We start from the raw sequence: 15,837 nt of genomic DNA on the forward strand, positions 1-15,837 counted from the left end.
AGGGGTGCATATGGTCCGATTTGGTATGATTTCTAACGGAATATAAATCAAAATCGAAACCGTCCCCATCAGTTCCTAGAAATTAAAATCTGAACTGGAACCGAAAGGATTCTAATTTCCTTTTTTTAGATTATTATTATTTTTTTTAAACAATACCTTAACTAAGGCAATACCTTGGACCACAACAAGCATCGATTACCATACTTATATATATATATACATATATGGTAAATATTAATATATATTAGTAATTATATAATTAAAAAATAATGTGTATACAATTATTAGTGCGGTTTCGGTTTCAATTCCAATTCCAAATATTTGGAACTGAAATGAAATTGTTAAGAACCGAAACTGAAGCACCGATTTCCGAATTCAATTCCTAGCAATTCCAACAATTCTTTATGCACTTTACGTTGATAACACAATTTAAATACTACTTATCACTAAAATGTTGATTACCACTTAAAAACTTTCCAACTTAAAATTCAAATATTGAGTACTTAATTTTCAATCAAACACCGCTCGGTTATATTTCACTTATATATATATATATATATATATATTAATACATTTCGCTATCATATCACACATCACTCATCAGACTCATAACACCCAATCATTATTCTAATACAATCACAGGTCAAAACCCAGAGTTTGGTACATAAATTGAAGCCCATATACGGTCCAAAAAGTGGCACTTCTCAGTTCTCACACAAACCCTCAACATCTCGATTAATTCCAACCATGTCCCTTGACGCTGATTCACCGTCTCCTTCCACCAGCAGAGACTGGTTCTTCCCATCACCGTCCTTCATCCACTCCTCACATCCCTCCAGAAATCCTACCAGAAGGTTCTCCACATACACTAGACCTTCCAAACCCTACGTTTCCGACTCCAAGCCCCCCAGACCGACGTCGTTTCGGAGCTTCTCGCACTCGAGTTCCGTCCCTCATCGAGACCCCCAGTATGCTGGAATACGACGCCGGATCGACTTCGCTCGCCGGAGCGAGATGTCTCCGAGCACGGACGATTCCGGCGGCCGAAGACCGGTCGCTGTTTCGGAGAAATGTGAGGTTTCAGAGGATAAAACGGCCGTCGGGAAGAAATGTACCGGTTTGGTCGGTGGTCGGTTGAAGTTTCGGTGGCAGATGGCCTTTTCTGTTGCGGTGAGTTGACTCTCTCTCTCTTTAAAGCAATTCCTCTTTAACTTTGTTAGAAGTCTGGTTTTGTAAGTTTGTGTTTGGTTGCAGATTTTGATAACAGTGTTCTCTTCTTTACTCCACAAGAACTTTTCTTTACACAACCAAGTTTTTGATCTACAGGTAACTCAGCTTGACTTTCTTTGCTTCACTTTTTTTTTTTTTGATGTTGACTTTAACTTTTATTTAATTTTACCATTATCGCGATTAATTGTGAATTTTAGAATTTGCAACAAGAATTCTACTTTAGATCCTTATTAATTGTGAATTTTAGATTTTACACCTTTCCACAAATTTAAAATAGAACTCCTTTTTAATTAAATACAAGTATTTGCAACACGATTTCTTCTTCATATCCTGATTAATTTTGAATTTAAGATTTTACACTTTTCCACAAATTTAAAATAGAACTCCTTTTTAATTAAATACAAGTATTTGCAACACAATTTCTACTTCATATCCTGATTAATTTTGAATTTAAGCTTTTCCACTTTTCCACAAATTTAAAATAGAACTCAAATTTAGTTAAATTCAAGTATTTGCAACACAAATTCTACTTTGTTGATACATATGTGAGTGCATAAACGGATTTGCAATGCTTTTTTGTATTTGTACTTGTTGAGTTCTAGTTCACGAATCATGATATAAGGCTTCATCATTTTTGTTATTTTGAGTTGGAACTCAAAGGAAACAAAGGAAATCCAATTTATGGAGTTTAGTGTGGTAGGCTGGTGGACTAAAACATCGGCCAGGGGATGAATTTGAAGTCATTTCATTTATTAAACTGGAATGATTGATGTTTTGGGGATTTTTTTAACCTTCACATTGAATGGAATTTTGAGTAGTTGTAGTCATTTTGGCCAGGAAAACTTATACAGAAACAACAATCTGTGTTTTCAGCTAGCCTCATAATAAGCAATTTTAACCACAGCCTGAAGTTACCAATAAAGAAAAATCCCTTAAGTAGATTGTTAGATTCTTCACATGCAATGCACGTGATTAAAAGTATCATTGTGTCTATTTATTTATTTAAATCAGAGATAGATCAAATCAATTACTAGAGGAAGAAAATGAAAGAAAATAAAAAAAAATAGGTCAATGCATGAAAGTAAGTATAGTTGAACATTGGTGAATATAAACTAAAATTAGTCCGTGTCTTACCTTTTGACAATTTTGAATATTTTCAAAGGAAGGAAAGTGTCTTTCCTTTAGAAAATTAGTAGATTCTTGGATAAGATAGAATAACCTAACCTGTAATGAGTACAACAAACTAATTCGGATAGTAAGAACTGCACGAGTTTGTATAGGCAATTGATCCATGGTCTTCACATAGAGCATAAGGAACCAAAATTCAAGAATCTTGCCGTTGGAAATTAAACTTGATTGTAGTTTTTGAAACCTCTAGCAGTTCAAGTACATGGCATAGAAAGGTGAAAGGTTCATATAGAAAGCTAATGCATTTATGTATCGAGTTTTTAGATGTCCATGAGTCATCTTAGTGGAAATAGAGGTTTTAAATGTAATTTATATATAAAAAAAAGAATTAAAAATTTATAGGTTTTTTCAAAAGTTCAAGCATTGCACAATGCCCCTCCTAGGGCTTGAACTCTCAACCTCTCCTTTGGGGAGGAGAGATACAATCCAGGCCAATGGCTTGGTGGTGCATAAAATATGTATATAAAGGATCAAAAGTCTACACACTTGTAGTATAGATAGATATAGATTTGACTTCATGGTTCTGTTTTGACTGATGGAGCCACATGTTCTAAAACAGACTTTGGCATGGTAGCAACCAGTTTAACCATCAGATTCCGTCACAAAACTTGTTAGGATGAATAAACTGGTGATTCAATCGGATGATTGTAAACATTTCTCTGTAATTTGTAATTTGTTAGTTATTTATTTATTTATTTATTTTTCCTATCTTGTTCTGTTTGGTTGCCAACTGGTTTTGTTAGGGCTGTATAATTTTTCAACAATGAAGTATTTATGGATTTCTTACCATGTAAGACCTTGCTAAATAGAACCGGTGTTCCTATTGCAGGATCAGATTTCCAAACTCAATATGAGATTAAATGATTGCAATTTGGTGGAATCTGTGGATTTTACCGATTCGGGTCCACAAGAGAGTGATCATCTTCCCAACAAAATCTTGAAAAAGTCGGCTCTAGTTGTTTCACTCACACTTTTATCTATCCCTTTACTTTTTTTCAAATATGTTGACCATGTCTCCAAATTAAGAAGATCGCCAAACAAAATCACAGAAGAAATATCTTTAAGTAAGCAGTTAGCTTATTGGGTAGATGCAAGTTTTTCAGTCAACCCATACGCTAAGCCATTGGCATTGTTAGTTGCAACCCTGCTACTGATTTGTCTTGGTGGACTGGCACTGTTTGGTGTGACAGATGATAGCTTAGCAGACTGCCTATGGTTATCTTGGACATACGTTGCAGATTCAGGCAACCATGCTAACTCTGAAGGCATTGGTCCAAGGCTAGTTTCAGTTTCCATTAGTTTTGGTGGGATGCTTATATTTGCAATGATGCTTGGACTTGTTTCTGATGCAATCTCTGAGAAGTTCGACTCACTGAGGAAAGGAAGAAGTGAGGTGGTTGAGCAAAACCACACACTAATCCTTGGGTGGAGTGATAAATTGGTAAGGTTCTGATTTCACATCTTATTGATATTTAAGTTTTTTTACCGTTGCTTCTCCCGAGGTTGATAACAGAAGTCCATGTCTAATATCTCATGGTATACTGATTAAAGCATTTATAAAATCCTCCTAAAGTATTTTTCCTGATGGGCATTTTCAATTTAGACGTGGTGGATTGCAAGGACCAAACTAGATTGTCTACATGATCTGGATGATAGATGGTTGTTTCTACAATCCAGTTCTCACACAATTACCTGTCATCCCCGACCGGCCGACCTCTAACAGACACACACATGCATGCATGGCTAACACATGCATCATTACTAATTTACGACTATTCTTTCATTTTTTTTTTCCTAATACTTTATAAAATTGTTAAGGTACTGAATGTCGTCGGCCAGTGGGTAGAAAAAGCTATTTGTTTCCTTTCTGCATTGGCTATAACTGTTAACACAGGCATATCAGGGAGGCTGATTTGACAAACATTTGGTTACCTTTTGGCAGCCTGCAGCCTGACTTGTGAAACTAGTTTTCTCACAAAAGGCTTTACCCTAGTGATCTGCAATACGAGGACATGCTATCCAAATGCAGCTACCTCTGATCGCTATTTTTTACTGAAAACACTTTTACTGATTTCTCCTTTTCTGTAAGGCAATATTGGAATAATGAATTGAACCTCTAATAGAATGTGGATTTGTTAAAAAATAAAAATGAAAGACGTACCTACACGAATAGGAGACCGGTAACCTTATGCACTGATAAAGTTTAAATTTGGTAGGTTTCCGAAAGTAAAACCAACATGAATAGAAAACTGGTATTGTTATGCACTGATAGGTTAAATTTGGTAGGTTTCCACGGTAAACATGTGAAGTCATGTTGGTTTAAGATGATCTACTATCATTGCTCTTTGATTAGCTAAAAGGTACACACGTTGCAGATCTGTAATTGGCAGTGGTCGCAATAGCTGGAACATATATGGACAGACACAGAGAGGGATTGGCTTTTAATAGCAGATAATAGTGCAATTAGACAATATATTAAAATGGATATATTTTTTTTTGTGTTAAATCCTCACCGGGGTAGTCAAATTAAGTAAATTAGGACCGGTTTTCAAATTATGTGAACAGAACCTTTCCACAGTGTTGAGTAATGGTTATTGTGAAGTCATTGCCCAAATTTTTTGGTTTCGGCCTGGGCCCCGTTGTGGCCCGATTTCGAACTGAAAAATGGGCCCGTTTTTTCTCTTGCGGGTTGTGGTCCCAGTTCTAGAATTCTCTTTTAACTCGGTATATAAGGGTGTTTAGGGTTTGTGGTGTCACTGGTGTGTAACGAGAGAACACTGAAAACCGTAGGAAAGAGAGAGAGAGAGATGTAGGTTTTGGGCTGAAACTTGTAATCTCCTGTTTTTTTGCATAGTACAATCTGTAGCCAGATCTTCAATGTGGACGTAGGCTTACACTGAACCACATAAATCTTTGTGTTATTTGTGTGTGGCATGTTTGCTTTCCTGTTATGCTTCTTGGTTTGTTCTTGGTTCATGGTGTTTGTTGTAACATACTTTGTAAATCTGTCATGATTACCTAGACAGATGCAGATTAGGAGGGAAATAGGTTTCTGATAGTGCCATTTAGAGGGAAAAGAAGTAAATTGGAATATAGATGAAGACAATAACTAGCCTATACCAATCTGTATATATATATATATATTTTGCAAAATTAGGATATTTATATTCAGCTGGAAGCTATTACCTTCCCCTTGGAAATGTGAGATTTTAGTAGAACATCGCATAAATTTTTTTTTTGTTTTTTTTGGGGATTAGTTGGTATTACCATCCACTGATACTATTATTGGGAACTCAGGGATCTCTACTGAATCAACTTGCTATAGCCAATGAGAGTTTGGGTGGCGGTACTGTTGTAGTGATGGCTGAGCGGGACAAGGAAGAGATGGAACTTGACATTTCTAAAATGGAGTTTGATTTCAGAGGAACATCTGTCATATGCAGAAGTGGAAGCCCTCTTATCTTAGCTGACCTGAAAAAGGTATTCTTTTCTCAAAGAAATATATGAGTTTTCACAATTCCAATTGTCCCTATTGTTATGTTCTTTTATCAATTGATAAACTAAACCATCTTGTTCAGGGTCAATCTTGCAACCTGGATCAATAGAAATATTTGTGGTTGAGACCGGAAATCAAATGAATTGATTTGTTGATTTTGTTGAGTAAACCCAAAACCCTTTAATTATGTCACTTTTATTTATAATCACTTTTATCTCTTTCAACTCTTCCACTTTTCTATTTTAATAGTTCATGTTATAGGTGTCAAAACTGAAATGTACTAAATACTGCTAGAAGCACATGACGCTTTCCTTGTAAAGTAAAAATATTCTCTATGGGAACCACCACTTCATGAAGCATGTATTGTTCTATTAAAAAAAAAATCGTCTATTTTTAGGCCCTTTCATTTAGATTTATTTTCTTAATTTTTTGAGAGGTATAAATTTGGTTGTTTTGTTCCAAATGCTTATTTATTGTCCTTCAAAGGAGAATAAAAAATATAAGATTTTACCAAGATCAGTCTCATTTAAGATTCTCAACCTGGTTCATTTTCCTGCCCATCCTTTGTGCTTATGGGCAGATGTTGCAACAAGCAGAGGTTGCTTCTCGTTGTGGAGAGTTTTTATTGGTGAATAATAGTATTCTGACTTCAAAATCATTTGGTCTCGGTTTGCTGACCGCATGGGGTTTTATAGGTTTCTGTCTCCAAGGCCCGTGCAATAGTTGTCCTTGCTGAAGATGGGAATGCTGACCAGGTTACCTCAATGCAGAAATTTATATATCCCATGTTTGATATTACATATTGTGTGTGTGTGTGTGTTTTTTTTTTTCCCTAATTTTCTTTCTTTCTTTTTTTCCTTTTTCTGGTAGAAATTTTTAACTTATTTCCGATTTGATACAGAGTGATGCCCGCGCACTTAGAACAGTTCTAAGCCTCACAGGAGTGAAAGAAGGACTACGGGCCCACATAGTGGTGGAACTGAGTGATCTTGACAATGAGGTCCTTGTTAAACTCGTCGGCGGAGATCTTGTTGAAACAGTTGTAGCACATGATGTAATTGGCCGCCTGATGATTCAATGTGCTCGGCAGCCAGGACTTGCACAGGTCATTTTAGTAAATCTAGTTCCTGTAATTCCTTCAACATTAGCACTATGTTTATTTCAGTGTATACAATTGATTTATCCTATGATTATTCAGACGATATATGGTTTACTGACTGACATTATATCTGATGCAAATAAGTTGCAGTCTCAGATCATGCTCGACTTTTTGAGTGGCATATAGTTAATTCTATCTTCCTGGGTCATTGCAGATCTGGGAAGATATACTTGGGTTTGAAAATTGTGAGTTCTACATCAAAAGATGGCCACAGTTGGATGGAATGCAATTCGAGGATGTATTGATCAGCTTCCCAGATGCTATTCCTTGTGGAGTCAAGGTTTCTTCCTGTGGTGGAAAAATTATTTTGAATCCTGATGATTCTTATGTTCTACAAGAAGGTGACGAAGTTCTTGTTATAGCGGAGGATGATGATACCTATGCTCCAACAACATTGCCTACGGTGCTTCCCTTTCCTCAGAATATAACATTTTCAAATAGATTGCTTGGTTATTTCTATGTTCTTTCTCATTAATTCTATGGTTCAAGTGAGGTAATTTCTTCCTTTGAGATTGCAACTTATGCCAAGTCAAGCTATATTCTGGCTTACTAATGCGAAACTGAAAGCATACAGATAAGGGGAATGAATGAATTAATGAATTAAATGCCGAATAGCTTGGCTTGATTTGGTCTTCAGCATTAGATTTTGCCTTTGATCAACAGGTCTCGGGATGCTTCAATTTGAAGCAATAGTTTCATGCATTATGCTTTTGATTGAGCGCGTCTATGGTTCTTTTTCTTCTTTCACTTACCAATCTCAATCTTTAGATTTATGACTGATCTGCCTACTTCAGCATCCAAACTGAAAAGGATTATCTTAATCAAATTAATGATTATCACATTTATGTGCCGGCATAAGGTAGACTCGTAAGAACAAGACAAACAGTACAGTACAGACCACTTTTAAGTTGCATGCCTAGGACATAAAGCTCAGAAAATCGAAATCATAATACTATTTGAAAAATCTGAATGGTGGTAGCCAAAAGCATCCCCTCAAAAATGTGAGTGAATTGATGTCCAGGGCCCTTGATCACTGGTCAGGTAAAAGTTTGTGCTAGGATGAGGTTGGCCCATTAAATTGATTAGAATAATAAGCATGCACAACACATGGAATGATTCCTACCATGGCATCCAAATGAGTGGGGCATACCATGAATAAAACTTACATAAGTATAATCAATTTGATCATTCAGGTCAAAGAAGCACCATTCATACACATTGCCCGACCAGCAAGAAAGCCCCAGAAGATTCTACTTTGTGGATGGAGGCGGGACATTGATGATATGATTGTGGTAAGTATTATCTATTGAAGCCCCTAATTCATTCTTTCCTTCACCTGAATGCTGCAGGTGTGGAGAGGAAATCTACCCAAGGACCCCATTTTTCCAAGGTCTGCAGAAAGAATACTTTTTTGTGGTTGGCGGAGAGACATGGAAGATATGATTATGGTAATGTTGCAAGGAATTTACTGTGCTCCCAGTACTTCTGCCAGGGCAGTTCTGAGTATACGCTATGTGGTGGTTGACACGTCGGAAACAATTTCTGTTCTATCAATTTGCAGTCTTGTTACTGTGCTCTTGAAATTTTCCAAAACCTTCACGCCATATATCTGTCTTGGTGCCGCAACAGAAGACATGAAGTATTTATTTTTACAACTTCAATATCAATATTATTTTGCTGTGTTGTCTTAGGTATTGGATGCTTCCTTAGCGTCTGGTTCAGAGTTGTGGATGTTCAATGAAGTTCTCGAGAAGGAGAGGGAAAAGAAGCTTATTGATGGTGGCCTCGACATTGACCGGTTGGTGAATATATCACTAGTTAATCGTGAAGGAAATGCTGTTATACGGCGTCACCTGGAAAGCCTTCCCTTGGAATCTTTTGATTCAGTAAGTAGCATAAAATTCAAAATCATTGCGATAAGCGTCTTCTTCTGTAGGGTGTATCATGTGGTAACTGCCTTATGTTGTTGAAAATGATGGTCAATCCACGGTCTGCATGGAAGGATTGGCACCACCAACTTGGTCTGCAAGGGAAATAGTAAATTCATGGATGATACTTTTAGAATTATGTACCTTTTTCTTACCAGTACCATTCTTCGACCATCCAAAATGCATTAGATAAGCACATTTTATCACGAATTAAATTAGTTTTTCGATGTGGGAGATCTTAACTGCTGTTTGTGGGGCTTGGAAAGGTTATCTGTCTTCCTTTATGGGGTTAGGCATGCATTGATGTTGTTTTTTGGCCTGAACAGATCTTAATTCTGGCTGATGAATCAGTGGAAGATTCAGCCATTCAAGCTGATTCCAGATCTCTTGCAACATTGCTATTGATTCGTGATATTCAGGTACTTACTTTGAAGGGTGACCTTCAATATAACCTTTGTAGAACTTGTTCTTGGTACTGCTTCTGTCTTTTCTCTTTTTATCCATATATTATCTTCTGCTTTTTTACAAGTATTTGGTCTCAGTGACAAGGCAATTTAAATGCACTTGATCAGGGACTACTTTTGAATCGTTTACCTACCTGCCTTGTTACTAAACAGTAGAATTTTCTTCTTTAGCACTTTAGTTATGGGGTTCATGGTTTAGGCTGTTTGCTGTACAGCAGATCTGAAAGTTGGATCCAGTAATCAGATTAAAATAACATATTATTTAGATTTTTATATTCGCTACTGTAATAGCAGCTTGCGTCTCTTCTTAATCAAGTTGTCAAGTTGTGGGTTATCGTTTTTTTTTTTTTTTGTTTTTTTTTTTTTTGATAAGTAAGCTGTGGATTATAATTTTCTTATGCATCTTTGTGCACTCACTTCTGTTGCATTTGTTGTCTCAATATGGGTGCATTTATTGGGGCACAGTCTTCCGCTTCCATCATTACTTGAACCTTTTTTTTACAAGTACTCAAGTCGTGTAGCTTTCTTTGCTTCCAATGCTTTTGTATGCTCTCCTGTTTCTTTTGTCATCTCTCTCTCCAAAATCAACCACCTTAACTATTTGATGTAGAAAAGGTTGCCAATGACTTTTTTGGGTCAGTTTTGACCTAAATTACAGAGTGGGAGCGAGAGCGCTGAGATCTAAAATTCATTGAGAGCAGCAGAGTGCTTGTCTATTGATGACTCACTTGTTTATATTTTGTTTGATTATATTTAGCAATTATATAATTGATTGAATATTTATTTATACATTATGTGTACAAAATATATACTACAATGTCAGGTTTCCAAAGCATAATACACGAATTCAAAACATGAGCACGTGGATTAGGAGTTTCATCATTCGTGTCAAGAAATAATAATGTGTGATATAGTTTTCTTCCCTATGTACTTGTGGCTCTAATGCACTATTTTGATGTGCCTTTTTACCTGGAAATTTGTTTTTTTCAAAAGAAGAGTAAAATATTCTTTGATGGTTCTCAATTTCTGTAGACTCATTTGAGGCCAAATAAGATGGAATCATGGAACTTGAACAAAATGTATTACTTACCCGTTGTCAATGAACTCAACCTACTAGATCAGTTATACAGCTTAAAACACGTACATGGACACTGGCTTTCATTTTTGCAGGCAAAGCGCCTCCCATACAGAGAAGCCATGGGTTCCCAAGTTCACAGAGGCAGCTTCTCACAAGGCTCTTGGATAGGGGAAATGCAGCAGGCTTCGGATAAATCTGTTATCATCAGTGAAATTCTGGACCCAAGGACGAAAAATCTATTATCTATGTCAAGGATCAGCGACTATGTGCTATCAAATGAGCTTGTCAGCATGGCATTGGCCATGGTTGCAGAGGACCGCCAAATAAATGATGTACTGGAAGAGCTTTTTGCAGAAGAGGTAATTCTTTTGTTGTTGATTCAGATATTCATTGCACTAAATCATTTCCTTGTAGAAACTTTATGATGGACCCAGAGTCGGTCATAACTGCTGATTGCAACCTAAATGTTTATATCAATCCAATTCGAAATCCTTTACTGGATTTCAAACAACTGAAAATTGAATTTTCACCTGAGGGATTAGGTTCTGCATATTGGAAAGGGCAACGGATGTATCTTAAAAGTCATCTTCAGAGGCTCTTATTTTTCCCCCTCCCCTCCTCGCCCTTATCAAAAAAAAAAAAAAAAAAAAAAAAAATGAAACATTGGTTCTTATTATGCCCACATTCTCATCCTATTGACGGTTTTTGAACTTTAACTGCAATTTCCAGTTTCTGTTTAATACTCTTCCTTGGGCCTGTTGCCATAAAAAAATCTTTTGATTTTACCAGGGCAATGAGATGTATATAAGGCAAGCAGATCTCTACCTCCATGAAGGTGAGGAACTGAGTTTTTATGAAATACTACTACGTGCCCGACAGAGGAGAGAGATCATGATCGGGTACCGTCTAGCTAATGAAGAGAAAGCAGTCATCAATCCCCCAGCCAAAAACGAGAGACGGATGTGGTCAGTGAAGGATGTTTTTGTAGTAATCGCAGAGAAGGAATGAGGATTTCACATTCCATCTTGCACTAACTGGGAATATAGTTGGAATGGCGACACTAAGTGTTGAAAATCAGAGGTAGGGGTTTTAAGATCTTCACTCGAGTAACGAGGTAGTGTAGTGATACAAATACGACTGCTATGGAGAGAGGAACAACAACAATGAGTCCCATCTAGACCTCCTTCGCTGAGTTATTGTTCAAATAATTTGACTGACCACATGGTTACCGTTAGGGAGATCAATTTCTTCTTTAGCATCGTTCGGGTTTTCATAGATCACACTCGATGCTCTGCACAGCTGAAAATCGTATACCATCCTGCCTCTCGATTCTACAGAGCAGAAGTTAATAGGAGGGAAAGTAGCGTCCTCCGAACGAATCACTGCCCAATGGACTAAGAGCAAGTCTGGAATCTCATTTGTATCAGTTGCTTGTTCCTCAGATGTAAATAGATCACAACTGGTTTTGTTAGTAAATTAATTAAATATATGTAATTCTTATTGATAGTACTCTCTCTAGGTCACACAATCTCTCTGAACAGATGTCGCTTCTGTGCGATCGCTCAAATTCTCACTGCTTATGACTTAATTTTGTCGCTCTCATGCTCTTGCCTTATCTGACTTAGCTCTCCCTCTCTAAATTTTGCGATATTGCATAGGAATAATTTGATGGATCCCACTGAGAGCACCAGCCTTAACGACAAGATGGAATCCCATTTTGTATACCCGGGCAGATGTGTTGGGAAACTGATGATTTATGAGTGGAATGGTAGACCGAAGTTATTTTATTTGAATTGCCCTTTTTGTTTTTATATATATGACTCCTTGGACAAGAACATGACTTGTTTATATTTAATATAAAACACAACACAACCAATGTAACATATTTAATAGTTATATAATTTGTAACCCGGACATGGCCTGTCAATTATTATTTTTATCTATAAAATGCAAATTATAAAAAAAAAACATTTGAATTAAAAATTACATGATGTATAAAATTTTCATTTTATCTATTAATAAATCATATAACTAACCAAGGACCATGCCAATTTATATATACTAGTAAAACACGTCATCAAAAGTTATTTTATAATCCTAATTAAAAAAATTATATAAAAATTACCAAAATAAATTCACTTTTTCAAATAACTGATTATTAACTTGTTTGAGTGATTAAAATTTCAAATATCAATTTATGAAGCGAAATGTGTTGTCAATATTAAAGTTTAAGAGTGAAACTATAAGTTTAAAGGGTTGTAATTATTTGTATAATATGTATATAATTAGAGAAACAAATATATATTATTAAAAAACTTATAGAGAAGAAAATATATAATATTACAAAACTTATTTATTTAGTTAATAAATGGTGACATGACATAATAAAATAAAATAAAAAAAAATCAATATGATTAATGCAATTCAAAGAATAAAACATAATTAAACAAAAAAAAAAAAAAAAAATCAACATGAGTAGTGCTTAATGCAATTCAAAGAATAATGTACCTCTAATAAAACAAATAACTTACTAAACAGATCAATCAAAATAAATTAAGATGTTTTTTTAAAAATAAATGGAGTCATCCAAAAGAAAAAATCTATGCAATTCGAGTAAATTACTACTAAAGTTGAAATAAAACATAATTTTGGTAAATTATTTTATTAAACAATTACCTAATTTATTTTAATTCGTAACTTGTTTTTAGTTGTTTTAATAGTTTTACATAAACTCTTTTATTTTATTTCCTTTTATATCAATTAAAAATTATATATTAATAAATAAATACTAAAACTCTTTACACTTTGAATAATAATATATACAGATAGATATTACCTATTATACAGGTTAAAATTGGTCATGTTTTATGAGTTGATTCAAGTTACACGATTAATTAAAAATTTAAAATCAATTTAAAAGAGTTGATCCTCCAAATTTGATAATTAATAATTATCGAGTTAATCAAGTTAATTAATTAATAGAGTTAATTGAATTGACAAGTTATAATAAACTCTCAATATCTAATAATTAATAATTATTAAAAAAATTGAGTTAATTAAGTTGACAAGTTATGATGAGCTCTCAACTTTAACATACTAGTATGCATTTACATTTACATTTACATGATTGCAATCCAACGAAGTCAAGAAGTTAACATTGTCCATTTGTCCTCATTTTCTTTTATTTATTCCACAAATAGTTTTCCACAATTTTCTTTGAACAAAATACTTGTCTTACTGATAAAGACCTGCCCAAAAAAAACAAAAAAAATAAAAATAAAAAGAAGAAAAGTTGAAGGGTCATAATATGGGTTTAGCCCATTTCCAAACGGATATTAACATCCAACCAAATCGTCTAACCTCTTGATACCGTCGTCTCTCTTTCCTCTCATTTGTGTGCTCTATCTGACCCTCTATTACACTAATCTCACAAGTTTTATCGCCTAAAAACTTCCATTGAAGTCTATATAAGTATGTGTATCTAATGTGATTTTATATATATATATACACACAAAAATATTTATTATCATAGATCAGGAAAATAATTATCGATGGGGCTTTTCTATCCATTTTTTGAACGGGTTAAACCGGTGTTGTGATCTTTTTACTCTGTTAATTATACGGTGATTTTAAGAAGAGTACAAATCAAATTTGCTAGATCACACATTCGCAGCTCTCTCTCTCTATAGAATTTTCTTCACATGCTTTCTTCTCGCCGGTGATGCAACCCTCCGGTGAGTTCAATCTTCCTTTTCGCATTTCCACTCTCTGTCTCTCTATATTTATATATGTATATGTATATGTATGCGGACTGTCTTGGGGATTGGAAATCTCTGCCTAGCTGTGATCGCATCACGAATTTATCTGATTTTACAGGATGTTTAACATTGAATTATACGTTGTTTATGCAATTACTAAATTTTCTGCTATGTTGATTTGTTTTTGTTTTGTGGGTCTTTGTTGCTGATTTAATTCTCTCCACATGATTGGATTCTGTCTTTGGTGCTCCGAGTGCTTTTAGATCTTAGAAAAGTAATCGTATGAATGTTGGATTTATGTTTTTTGTAGAATTAAGAGTGATTTTGATGTGCAGGACCTCTTGTGGGTGGCAGTGTTCACTAAATATGGTACAAATCAGAGCATATATATTATAATATCTCTGTTGGGTACTGATTGTTCAGTTGATTGAAGTCCCCCTCTAACAACTAGGTTTATGTACTGTGCAGTGGAACAAGATGAATTGTTTTTCTTAGAAAAATTATATATATTTTTTTGATAAGTTTTTCTGAGAAAAATTATATCCTTCGCACCATTTGATGTTTAATAGATAAAAATGACCATAATATTTTATTTTATTTTATTTTTTATTTTATTATTATTTTATTATTTCTTTCACTCTCTGTTACAATATCACAACGACTGATCTCACCCCAAAACATACCCTCCAGCACCTTCCGGTCTGGTTCACAAAAGACCCAGATTCTAATCGATATAGAATTATTATTGTACTTTTTTTTTTTTAGTTGAGGCATGATTCATGATCAGTCCATCTTTATTCACATTTCCTCTAACTAGTTTCAGTTATTACTAATAAAGAAAATTCCCAAATGCATCATGAAGCTGTTATATCCTTCTGTTACAAAGGGTTAGTAAGATTCTTTATGTTCAAAATTTTCACCAAATTTAGAACCAAGGTTGACCGAATGCCTACTAGAATGGGAAACACCACAGCAAGATGCAGGCTATAGAGTCATTCCTTATTTCTAAAAAATATGTAGGATTTTGAAAATTGTTATTTTTCCCCATGGATTTCTGAGGTTGATCTGACATAAATTATTAAATACTTTAAAATATTTGGGCTATGTTCTTACTTCTTAGTTGCCTTTGGCATGTTTTGGGTATCTCCCAGTTCCACGGTGGATATGTTCTTGAAGAAGGTGAATAGTGGAGAATCGAGTCAGAGATGCTTGGAGGGCCACTCCCCTTTGTTTATGGTGGATTATGTGGCACGAGAGAAATAGGAGATCCTTCGATGGAAAGGAAACTCCTATTTGGTCTCTCAAATGCAATATACCATTTACTTTATTCTTTTGGGTTTATGTGCGTAATTGTAAATCTATGGGGCATCTTTTGGATTTTGTGGATGGTTTGAAATTATAGTGGTTGTGCCTTGTGTTTTTTTTTGAGAGCGCTCAAGAGGTGAGCGCCTTTTATTAAATCTTACTTGCAAAAAAACTAAAATATTTTAAATGTTTTTTCCAATTTATTTTGCTGGTTCCACGTCAAGGATGGAC

The 15,837-nt window shown here is 34.9% G+C and overlaps 2 protein-coding genes across 5 annotated transcripts in view; both read left to right on the plus strand.

The window, feature by feature from the left end:
• Window positions 1–617: 617 nt before the first annotated feature.
• Window positions 618–12,134, plus strand: LOC132302471 (ion channel CASTOR-like). Of its 4 annotated transcripts, none has more exons than XM_059799361.1 (12): window positions 618–1,170; window positions 1,255–1,326; window positions 3,248–3,859; window positions 5,716–5,898; window positions 6,610–6,669; window positions 6,816–7,043; window positions 7,228–7,476; window positions 8,267–8,365; window positions 8,765–8,959; window positions 9,328–9,420; window positions 10,636–10,902; window positions 11,333–12,134. In XM_059799361.1, the coding sequence occupies exons 1-12, from the start codon at window positions 748–750 to the stop codon at window positions 11,549–11,551; spliced, it is 2,700 nt and encodes an 899-aa protein (XP_059655344.1). In that variant the 5' UTR covers window positions 618–747; the 3' UTR covers window positions 11,552–12,134. The 4 variants fall into 4 exon arrangements, with proteins under 4 accessions (XP_059655344.1, XP_059655335.1, XP_059655357.1 ...); XM_059799352.1 differs by lacking the exon at window positions 8,267–8,365 and adding an exon at window positions 8,423–8,521 and having other exon boundaries at window positions 619–1,170; XM_059799374.1 differs by having other exon boundaries at window positions 619–1,170; window positions 6,816–7,019.
• Window positions 12,135–13,935: 1,801 nt separating this feature from the next.
• Window positions 13,936–15,837, plus strand: part of LOC132302497 (probable phosphoinositide phosphatase SAC9) — a 67,503-nt gene continuing 65,601 nt past the window's right edge. Inside the window, exon 1 of the mRNA XM_059799383.1 lies at window positions 13,936–14,277. The gene's annotated coding sequence lies outside the window, so the exon portion shown is untranslated. The remainder of the gene's footprint in view (window positions 14,278–15,837) is intronic.

This window comes from Cornus florida, unplaced genomic scaffold (genome assembly GCF_030987335.1).
Source record: "Cornus florida cultivar Cherokee Brave unplaced genomic scaffold, ASM3098733v1 CherokeeBrave_3.0.0_Hap2_Chr01, whole genome shotgun sequence".
NCBI classification, from domain to species: Eukaryota; Viridiplantae; Streptophyta; class Magnoliopsida; order Cornales; family Cornaceae; genus Cornus; species Cornus florida.

What these genes read in the sequence shown, in the direction of transcription:
- LOC132302471 (XM_059799361.1), top strand. Translation starts at nt 748, where the DNA reads ATGTCCCTTGACGCTGATTCACCGTCTCCTTCCACCAGCAGAGACTGG. An exon ending in ACATTGATGATATGATTGTG is followed by an intron (nt 8,366 to 8,764) that starts GTAAGTATTATC and finishes GTGTTGTCTTAG; the next exon opens with GTATTGGATGCTTCCTTAGC. An exon ending in AAGAGCTTTTTGCAGAAGAG is followed by an intron (nt 10,903 to 11,332) that starts GTAATTCTTTTG and finishes TGATTTTACCAG; the next exon opens with GGCAATGAGATGTATATAAG.